This window comes from Dromaius novaehollandiae, chromosome 2 (genome assembly GCF_036370855.1).
Source record: "Dromaius novaehollandiae isolate bDroNov1 chromosome 2, bDroNov1.hap1, whole genome shotgun sequence".
In the NCBI taxonomy this organism is placed as follows: Eukaryota; Metazoa; Chordata; class Aves; order Casuariiformes; family Dromaiidae; genus Dromaius; species Dromaius novaehollandiae.
Window position 1 is genome coordinate 157,797,588 of NC_088099.1, and position 10,907 is coordinate 157,808,494.

Consider the following 10,907-nt stretch of genomic DNA (forward strand, 5'->3'; position numbering starts at 1 on the left):
GCCGACAACCCGGCCTGCCAGCAGCAAGCGCGGGCACCCATCCCCGGCAGGCGGTTTTGGGAGAGGCACCGTTTAACAAACCCCGGGTGGATGACGAACCTGTTCTCGGCAACTCAGCACAACTCTACAACAGATTTATTCGAGCTTTTTTCCCCTCCCTTTGGGGCCAGCTATCCCGCAATGGGGACGAGCGGAGACCCAGAAGCAAAACTTGGTGACTTCTCAATAAAGCACGGGCAGACATGCAGCAAAGGATCGTATTTACCAAGACTGGCCTTGATTAACATCTAAAGGCAAGATAGGAACCCAGATTGCTATATTTATTTGAGATATGAGCAATGACTATCTACAGACTTTGATAAAAAGGAGAAAAAAAAAAAAAAAAAAAAAAGCACTTCTCCACCTTAGTCTAGTTGTGCAGCTATGGAAATCACCAGCTAAAAAGCCCAGTGTCCCAAATATACAGAGCTGGTATCAAGCTTCACGCACTAGCAACACATCCAAAGGCTGTACAATTTTTGTCCTAAAGATAAATGTAACTTGGCTCCACCCCATGTCCCCCCACCCCTCCAAAGTAAATGCCACCTAGCCACAAAAGATTTATTATAGAGTTTATCATCTATCTGAATCACAAGGATTATCACGAATGTTTCATTTCGGTGCCGTTCACTACGCTACCTCCAACTAGCGGAGAGACTTTTATGGTGCTGGACACCACACAAGCTCACAGATGTTACAAACAAAAAAGTGACCTGGATGAATGACTGCAGCTTTCACGTGGAGACTATCACTCTCCTAGGGAGCCTTCAACAGGCAAAACAGGAAAAAGCAGAGGGGAAGGGGACAGGAAAACAATGACAGCCTGAGAAAAGGCTTCCGGGCACAGATGTCTCAACACGTGGCCAGACGCAACGGGTGACAAATCGATTTCCCCATCCTGCTAACATCTTGCACTGCAAGCTTTTTTCTGAAATAATTGGTAGTCAACTAGGGAAAAGGGCACTTGGCCAGTCCTAATTGCAAGAGTTACAAAATGCAACCCAGCACTAATACATTTCTCCATACGATCCACAGAGTTCACACAATCTGCAGCTGAAGAACTGGGCTGCCTAGTCCTTTATTAAGCCATGAAAGCCCTTGGAAGGCACAGGTGAGTAGAAAACGAACATCACCTTGCGTTCAAAGTCACTCTTCTTCCCACCCTACCCCCCCCCAAAAAAAAGTTCTGCTTGTTGGCTTGCCCTCCTTTTAGGTTAAAAAATAAACAGTTCAAGAACCTCTCTCATGAAGTTTTTATAAGCTGCATCAATTTATTTCCCAACCATTTGCCCGAATAGCCTCAAACTTCCAACAGAATGAAATGTAAATTTTGCTGGCCAGGGAGATTTCACGTTTTATGGAGATGCAGAGGTGGACATAACATCTGCTCCAGGACTTATTTTGTGTCATTTACATCATTTCAGTTGTATCCCAAATTCAAAGACAGAACTGCATCAGCAAAGACCCAATACTGATTTCAAGAGCACCTTACAGAGAGGGTTGTGACAGTCCATGTGGGCTATCAGCTGCTCTCCAGGGGAGAAGGACAAGGAATAAAACACTTTTACCTGCAGCAAAGAAGTTTCAGATTGGACAATTCTTCCTAACATCCAACTAAAAGAACAGCCGAACTTTGAAAGGTCAGGTCTTTAATAAAACCTAACACATCCATAGGGGTGTTCTAGGAAAACTCGGTACTGCCAAAACACATGGAAAGGGACAACATGACTGCCAAGTCCCTTCTGTATTTCTAAGCTAAGGATATTGCCATGCTTGAGGGAACTGAAGGCTCAGTTTTAGCAGCAGAAGGGACTCTTGACCCATGCAGAACCTGTGCTGGGCCAGGAATGAAGAGTCATTAAGAGCAAAAGACATGGAATTCACTGGATTTCCCAACAAAAGCAGGACACACACATTACTGACTGGAGGGGGAGGAGACAGGTGAGAACTCCAGGTCTGACAGATCAGACCCCACGCAAGTGGAAGTAAAAAAGCAAGTTAAAGATCAGATTAAGATGTCATTTAACCTGTAACTACCCTTCAGGAACAAAAAGAAAGGATAGTTAAAAGCAAAGTCCGTGTCAATACAAAAACACCCCTGAAGACACTTCACGCGCTATAAAAAAGACAACAGTCAATTAGCTATTTCTTCTATGCATCACAGACCATCCTTGTTTAATGTTTTCAAAACTGTTTGGTTTTCAGTCTAAACAGAGCATGAGGACACTGTGAGAACACGACTGTAGGATACGGGTAATGGCATAATGTCCTGATAAATCAAAACAAAGATCTGGTCAGAAAACTGCAGAAGACGATATACCTTCCACCAGGAAAAAGCAGAGACGTATCAGTTACTTCTTCCTTCCAAAAACCAGTTGAGGAACTTTAAAGAAGGATCAGCCCCCCGAGCTCCAAAATGCTTATTAGACTAGGTATTCATTTTTGTAATTTATTTTTTAATGTAGGTATTAGGTATTTATTAACACTGCACAGCACCCTGGCTTATGACCAACGAGGGTGCCTGCTTGCTCAGCCAGTAAAGCCCCATGTCAAACCTACGTCACCCGCAGCCCCATTTCCCAGCAAGTCGGAGACAAAATCTCGGCTCCAGAGCAGACACGTTGTGGTTGAAATCCAAACCAGACTGGGTAATTAGCAAACAAAAAAGTTATAGTCACACTGTGAGAAAATGTAGCGTGCATAAACATACATCCTCCCTCTCTCTAAACACCAGAAGTTATTTAGGGAGGGGGGGCACCACTGGTCACAGCTTCTGGGGAGCCTTTTATCCCCTGCTACATTAAAAAAGCTGGACATGAAGTCGTCTTCCAGAGGAAGCATTTAGTTCCACGCTCTTCCCTCCAGGTCTAAACACGTCTGCAAGCCTGAATAGCAGATTTCTCCTCAGAGACTCATCAATACCGCCTTTCATCCACTGAATCATTAAGTGGCCACTGTGCATACTCGGCAGCTATTTTATAAACCCACAATATTTCAGCTGGATCAAAACTCAGATAATTAAAATACTGAGAGGCACTCATTCAAGTTAATGCCTACATGGTGCTGTCTCGAAGCAGAGCTCACAGCGCTGTGCTGGTACCTCCACTACCACCCCTGGGGTTTGATCACTTCTCCCCAAACCTCTGCAGAAAGAGGAGAAATCCTCATTTCTAAGCGGCTATTGCTGGTCTTGGCAATCTCCATCACACCAACAGGCAAAATGATCTCCAGGACCCAAGAACAGGCAGTCTCTGGTCCCGGAGCACAAGTGTCCGAGTTGACCACAGTCTCCAGAACTACCTCGCATGGAAAAAGGCAGCAACCAGGTTGCAAAGTTTAGTGCTTTACTGTCTGGAAAGTGCTGAAATTTATAAAGTGCAACTACGCTTACCACAGGCTATTTTTTCGCCATTTTGCTCATGAAAAAAGAAACCACATCATTTTCCCGTGCCAAATTACACACTTCAGCTTGATCGCAGACAATTTGGTTAGGAAGCATCTCATGATAAAATTTCATTAACGAAAGTCCCAAACTGGCCACAACTATTACGCCACTATGCAAAGGGCTTTAGTGACATTGAACAGCACATACCTGACTTACATGACAAGAAAATCTCATGCTCGGGTGAGAAGCATGGTGGAAGTTTATGGAAGAGAAAAAAAATGGGAGGAAAAGAATCTGAACCTTTTTATACCATAAATCAAATTCGTCCAGTTACACAATCATGGCTAGCATTGCACACACCAACAGTATCAGCATGCACAAGTTAATTCATGCAAGTGTACCTTTTTCTAAACTATGCAAAACAATTTATGAAACACTGTTTGTACACCAGCTAGCATCCTAGAGTTAAATTAAACTGCACAACACTATCATGCTATCTGCTTGTTGACCAGTACGGTGAAAAATGCCGAGCTAATGCACAGCCTCACAGCACAAGACAGACAAACTCTTCATAATCTTCCACCCTGTGATTAAGATGCTCCAATCACACCTCTCCACTTAGAGACGCCCCGCAATTTTAGCTACAGAAGAAGAGTCAAACGCCCTTGTGTTGAGTGTTGATCATTCATTTGTAGACGTCATCTGTTCTGCCTGCAAACAACGGGTTATAAAGGGGAAACAGCAACACGTCTTAAGCGGCAACAACAAAGTGGATGAAGAGCATCCCCTCGTTAGCTCTATGCTCTAGATGCACTCAGCTCCTTCCTGTCCCAGGGGAAAGGAGCAGAAGTCACCAAACCTGCAGCCATATATTGCCTTTCTGCAAAATGGGAACCATTCTTAGGAGCTCAGTCACATGCTTCCAGAGCACTTTGAAGATGAAAGCTGTTGTGGTCCTAACCACAAAGCTACCAGACATTTTGTCTCCAATCCTGCAAAACAGCTCAGCATTCAAGCTATCTCAGCCCTGTAGGAAGGAGTCAATCAACACACTTAAAGGTCAGCTCAGATACTAGCGCACGGGGCAGTGCTCAGCACCTTGCTGCATCAAGGCAGACCTAATTTTGAATTGGAAAACACACCCTTGAGGAGGCAAATGCACGTCTACAGCAGCCTCTTTGTGGTAGTAAGTCAAAACCATCTGTACCCACCTTTGCATGCTTTGAGGCAGACCAAAAAGTAGACCAAACTGTACTTTTTAAGTATGGTTCCTATTCTGATCTATGTCACGTAATTCTTTCCACTCCTCTTCAATACCACACTGTCTCTGGGTAGACCATGGACATTAGAGATGTTTCTCAGAGGCTGAAAACACACAGGCTGTTAAGCAGAAGATACTGTTTACAGACGCACAAGAATTCGCCAACTGTAGCGACTTCTGGACTTTGAGAAGACATATCTACAAAGCCAAACTTCTTTTGCCATTTTATATTGAAGATTTGGGGGCATCTCCCACAAGTTCAGAACCGAAGCAGCAGCAAACCCTTTGGGAATATCACTCTTTGGTACGTATTATGACAGGCTCAGCACTGGTTTACACAGACTTCTTGTCCTCCAAGATCTGTTCAGCCAACTGCTTTATGCAGCACTGCACAATCCTTTCGACACTTACGGCATTGCAAACCCTACTATACAGCCCCTGGCATCTTGCCAGATCCGAAAGGCGTACTTTTTAAAGACATGAAAAACTTCTGCCTCCAGTATGCCAGAAAAACAAACCAGCCTCGTACACATTTAAGTAGCAAGCGCTCCTCAGCTGTATAAATTGCCAGGGCTCACACAAGACTATGTGGATCAAGAATGTGTCCCTGAAAACAATCATTTCCCTGGCTGTATGGAGCCCCCATATTTAAGCAGGCATCGGTAGCTCTCTTCCTGCATCATCCTTCAACCTCTGCAGCACGTTACTCCCTCCCCCCTTAAAGATGTTCACAGAAAGATAGAGCAGCTGTGTAGAGAGGGCAAGGAATTTCAGCGCGAGCAAACTAACTGCTTGGGCAAGCAGGTTGTTGGCAGCAGCTGGGGTAAATCAGTGCAACTAGCTAGGCACAAAATGTGTTGGTGGTAAAACCTTTAAAACAAATTTTGAGAAGAAAATGTTCAGCTGCATGGAGCAGAAATTAACCCGTTTCATACTTTTGGGGGAGGGGAAAAATGTAAATTTTCTAGATTTGGAATAACCACTTTTCCTAAGGATTGTCATGAAAAGGATATGCCAGTGCACTACAGCACACATGGGAGACAAAGATACCTTTTCTTCGCTGAGCCTGTACCTGCACACTGCACATTTAACTTTCTTTTCTTACACTGGTTATCATCTTTAACAGCTGGATTGAAACTAGACCTTAAAGTCATTGAACTTCACCTTCCTCATCTCCAGAGAGACCCCAAGCTTCAAATAAAACACAGCTGTAGAAGAGCTGTCATACTACTACCTGTCAAAGTAACACAAATCTGCCAGATTCTCCAGCGCGTGCAGGCGGTCCTTTGGATTATCTGAATGCAGAGGACTTGCAGCTGCACTTGCAGCAGTAACTGGCTCAGCATTTTATTTTTTCTAACAAACATCTTTCCCTGCTCACTTTTTATTATTTTTCTGACAAGCACAAGGCCATCCCTCACCAGCAAATCAGCCCTACTTATCAAATGGCTCTTAATCCTTGATGTGACCACCCCCGGCTCCATCTTCCACAAAAAGCAAGATGAAAAAGCTGCTTATCACCAGTCATGTCCTAAAGGTAGGTAAGAAATATTTCCGTTTTTGCAGTCTCTTATGCTCGTCACTGCACATGCTCTTTCTTTTGCTTTCTCTCCAAGACCAACAGCCTTGAAAGGCTGAAAGAAAAGGTGTACTGTGTTCTTGTCCAGGAGAGCTCACCAGTTGCAATGGGCAGGAGAGGGTCCACCTCTTTTTGAACATTAAAACAGCAGTAACTGCTAAAAGCAAAGGGTAGATGTCATTGAGATTTCAGCTAGACGATTATAAATAAGGTGCACACACTAAAAAATTAAGAAGAAAACATCCCTGCCTGTAGCTACACCTCCAGATTTTCACTCCTTGTGTGGGAACTTTCCTTCTTGTTCCCCAGTGGGATGAAGCTTGGAGCCCTTCTCATATCTGCACATCCCTCACACGCAGCAAGAGGAACCAGACCAACTGGTAGTCCTCACCAGATCAATTAAAAATTAGTTAAAAGTAAAGCCCCAGGAGACTTGTGCAGGCCTGACAGCAAGCCCCTGCCTTGCCAAAACACGCTGATAAACCAAGAGCACGTGAAAAGGGAAAGCAATGACATCATGCAAGTGGTGAACCTCAAACGCTGCTAATTTCAGTGTTTCCAGATGCAATTTCCTCCTTTTCTTTTTCCTTTGAGATAGCAGAGAAGGATGCGACTAAAAGGAACGCAGAATTAGGGCTCAAAAGGAAAAGCGGCATTAAAGAGAACACTCTGCGTGAGAAGACATCATCTTCCAAAAACCACACTCAAAAGGCCCTCCCAAAAAGTCATCTGCACAGATTTGCTTCGCACTACAAGAAACACTGAAGTTAACAGCACATGACGGCACCTCATTTCCCAGCTGCCAGAAACGCGTTACAATCCAGCGGGATCTAACACTCTCTCCCCGCGAGGAGCTACAGAAAGTACGTTGAGAAGAAGAGAAACTGCACAATGTTAGAATACAACGCTCAAAACTACCCCTGCCAGGATACCCATGGTTTTTTTCTGTTGCTGTTTTAATAAACTTCAGTCACTTCGAAAAAGATCTCGCGTAAGCGTGTAGCAAATTACAAGTGCGACATACCCGAGGAGGTATCACAGGGGCCACCAGCACTCTGGGAATGGACAAAACCCCGTGGCAGCCAGACTCTCCCCGCCTTTATGATTCTTTAATCCGGACTGGAAATCTCAAAAGCATCAAAGCCCGGCTCTGGCGCACACCTGCCAAGCACAATTCCAGCTGTGAACCTGCCACAAACAATTTGGTCCAGATGTGCTCCGTACAGTACGTAACAAATTTGACCCTCATTTTGCATGGAAGATACGGATTTTCCTTGTTGGAAAACTAAAGCTCCAGGTGTACCTGAAGCTGCCGTACAAACGTACTGTTTGTTACTCATTTTTACACTTAACTCAGTAACACAGTGTTCTCCACATCACTTAGCTTTAAGCTTAATTAGTTTGAAGCTTGTTTTGTTGCGTATTAATTACGTAACCATATTGTGGTAGAAGAACAGACAAAAATTTAGGGTTTCTAGAGAAAATTTTACAGGCAGTTTGAGGGACCGCAGCCAACAAAAGATAATCTTGCTATCAAAATGTGTTGTATTAATCATATTGGTGTATAGAGTCCTCATTAGGTTTCAAAGTTAACGCACTCCTCAGAAAACCAGAAGCAGTCGCATTGCTCCGAACAATTCCAGTTTCTGTAACTTCGTCAACACCAAAAAGAGCTCAAAATTAACAACAGGCGGACCTGAACTATTTATTAGTGTGAACAAAGAGGAAAAATCAGTCCACGCACACTGTCACCCTCACCTCGGCTGCGGCACCTACCTGCATCCACCGGCAACGCTGCAGAGTACTTCTAATGCAGTGTTGCCGAACCCGTTGCCTTTAGATTTAAGTTTGAGGGAGAGCAATGCATAGGATAAAAAGAAGGTGAAAGTTATTTAGTTAAAAAAAAGTGGCGGATTCTGCAGCAAAGCCCTCAGCACCGCAGGGCGTTTGAGACCTCAACCACAGGCATCGACGGGGTGCTCGGGCGCGCGTGGGCAGACCCCGACACCGAGCCTCAAGGCCCTGCCACAACCTGCACGCAGCAGCACTTCAGATGCCAATTTTCACTTTACTCCTAAAGGTACGACTAGCTGAAAGGTTCTGGGTGGCTGTTATAAAATAGCTACTTTTTTTAGAAACCGGCACCGTCCTTTGTGCACGATTCCCACACAATTCTCATGCAGCTCATCAGCCGTACGGCATCGGCTGCAGCAGGCAAGAGTGTGAGGCAAATTTATTTCTTCTACTTGAGCTAAACAACGAGCAGATTTTTCCCTTTTTAAATCTAATTTTTAATTTTAACAACCACCACGCTGCTAAAGAACTGCAATGTGCTCCAAACCCACCCACCCCATACGATGCCTCCGCAATCTGCAGTTCACAAAACAGGTTCCACTACTATGATGGATTAAAAAAATTTAAAAAAAAATAAAATCGCGCCTGTGCCCATCTCTGTCAACCTATTTTGGATGAGCAGCACTCCCATGCAAGAAGCGATGCACAAGAAAAATCAACATGCCACAGATTTGCTTGCTCAAGAGCAGGAAAACGTTATCGCTTGGAGAAAAGCAGCAGAGAATAAACATGCCCTGTGTCCTTCTGCCCCGAAACCCCAAACCACACACTTCGTCTGGGGCGGAGTACGTGCTCCTTGCACAGCGTGCTGAAAATGGATCCAGGATTCGTGACTGTTCCCCGTTTGGGGTTGGTTTTTGTTTTTTTTTTTGCTCTATTTCAGAGCGTAGTCGATAAGGAATAAAGGGAGGATGACGGCACGGCGACCACCACAGCCAGGACCGCGGCACCCCCGCGACGGGCACGCACACGCGCCCCCGCTCCTCCCCACGCGCCCCCCCTCCTCCCCACGCGCCCCGCTTCCAATTACACGTCTCCTGGAGGCCGTCTGCAGCGCGCGGACCCTCGCCAGAAGATAACTTGTGGCCCCGGCAGCTTCTCCTCCCCGCTCACCTGCGCCGGGGGCTTCGCGCCACGCGGAGGGCGGCCGAGCCCGAGGACCTCCGCGGTCCCGGGCCCTCGGCGGGCGACGCTGCAGCCTCCCGCGGCGGCCGGGCTCCACGGGCCCCCGCGCCCGTCGGGAAAACGCGAGGCGATGCCGCCAGCGCGGGAGCCCTGACGCCCGACGCGCTGCCCGGCGCTCGCCGTCAGGGCGCGCAGCAGCCTCTGAGCATCTCCGGGAGGGAAATCTTCATTTTATTTTATTGTTAATTGCGCCTGTCGGTGCAGCACGGCAACACCTGCGCGGCCGCACCCCGCGGCCCCTGCGCGCATCCCCGCCTGGCAGCGGCGGCGAAACGATGCCAGGGGGGAAAAACAGAGGGGAGGGGAAGGTGAAGAAGGAAAAAATAATAATTATGATAAATAATAATAATAAGAAAAAGCCAACAGGTTTGGAAACACCAGGTAGCACCTTGCACCTTTTGGCAGGGGCAGGCAGAGGGTGAGGCCACCCTGCCCGCAGCCCCCAGCGGCGCCGGGGGGGTCCCGCGTCCCCCCTCCTTACCTTCATGTCGCTGATGATGGTCTGGAAGAGCCCCCCGAGCGCGCTGCACTCCTTCTCTATCACCGCCTCCATCTTCCCGGCTGCGGGCACGCCGGCACCGCGGCGACTGCGCTGCTCGGCTACGGGATAAAGCGGCCGCCCCCCCCGCCCCGGCTTCCCCCCCTCCAAAAAAAAAAATCAGCAGTCCTCAAAAAAAAAAAAAATAAGGGGGGCGAACAAGCCAACGGGGCTAATGACCAAAAACCAACCCCCGCACCTGAACTCCTGCCTGCACCTCTGCAAAAATTAGATGCCGAAGGAGAAAGGGGAGGCGGGCGGCGCTGCGGGCGGCGCTGCGCTCTGCTCCGCTCTGCTCCGCTACGCGCGGCCGGCGGGCGCGACCCCCCCACGCGCGGGCAGCGCCACAGCCGCCGCCGCGCCGCGGCCCCCCATGCCCGCCGCCCCCCGCGCCAGCGCCGCAAGCCCTCGGCGCGCCGCCTCTGCGCGCGCTTAAAACAAAACGCACAGAAAAAAATATATGTGTGTGTATATGTATATACACGCGCGCGCGCAAACCCACGGAAGGGCGCGTTAAAGCGAGCCGCGCTCTGTGCGACCCAGCCGCTCTCGGCGGAGCAGCTCCCCGCTCGCCCGCGCCGCGCTGCGCTGCGGCGCAGCCCGGCCCCTCCGCTGCGCCCGCCCGCGCGCAACGCCCCGGCCCGGCCCCGCGCGCCCCCGCGAGCGCGCGCAACGCCACCGCCGCCGCCTCGCTGCGTCACGGGCCCTGAGGCGGAGGGGGGGGGGGGGGGCTGGTGCCCGGGCGCGGCTGCTGATTGGCCCAAGGGGAAGGATGGGCGCGGCCGTGGGAGCGGCGGGAGGCCCCGGGTTCGCGTCCCGCTGCCGCCCGCCTGGGTGAGCGGGAAGGTTTCTGAGGGGGACGCGGCCGCGCTGCGCAGTGGCCGGGTGTCGTTCCCGGCGTGTTTCTGCCCCTCGTGAGGAAAGGCACAGCGGCAGAGCCTGAGGGGCCCCCTGCAGCGCTGCCCGCTGGGGGCGCGGAGCTGTCAAAGGAGCCCTCTGGAAGGCTGGCGCCCGTAGGGCAGCCCACGCGCCCGTTAGCAGCAGCCATTAAATTGTGCCCGCTCGA

General features: G+C 48.9%; 1 protein-coding gene across 11 annotated transcripts in view; it reads right to left on the reverse strand.

Annotated features, from left to right (window-relative positions):
- MTSS1 (MTSS I-BAR domain containing 1) overlaps window positions 1–10,149 on the reverse strand; it is a 120,216-nt gene extending 110,067 nt beyond the window's left edge. For 4 of the 11 annotated variants that reach the window (XM_026110143.2, XM_026110140.2, XM_026110135.2 and 1 more), the window contains exon 1: window positions 9,785–10,145. In XM_026110143.2, the coding sequence (XP_025965928.2) occupies window positions 9,785–9,856 (72 nt within the window). In that variant the 5' untranslated portion in view covers window positions 9,857–10,145. Of the gene's footprint in view, window positions 1–9,784 lie in introns of all 11 variants that reach the window. The other 7 variants (XM_026110139.2, XM_026110134.2, XM_026110138.2 and 4 more) reach the window with 6 other exon arrangements.
- Between the last annotated feature and the right edge of the window lie 758 nt (window positions 10,150–10,907).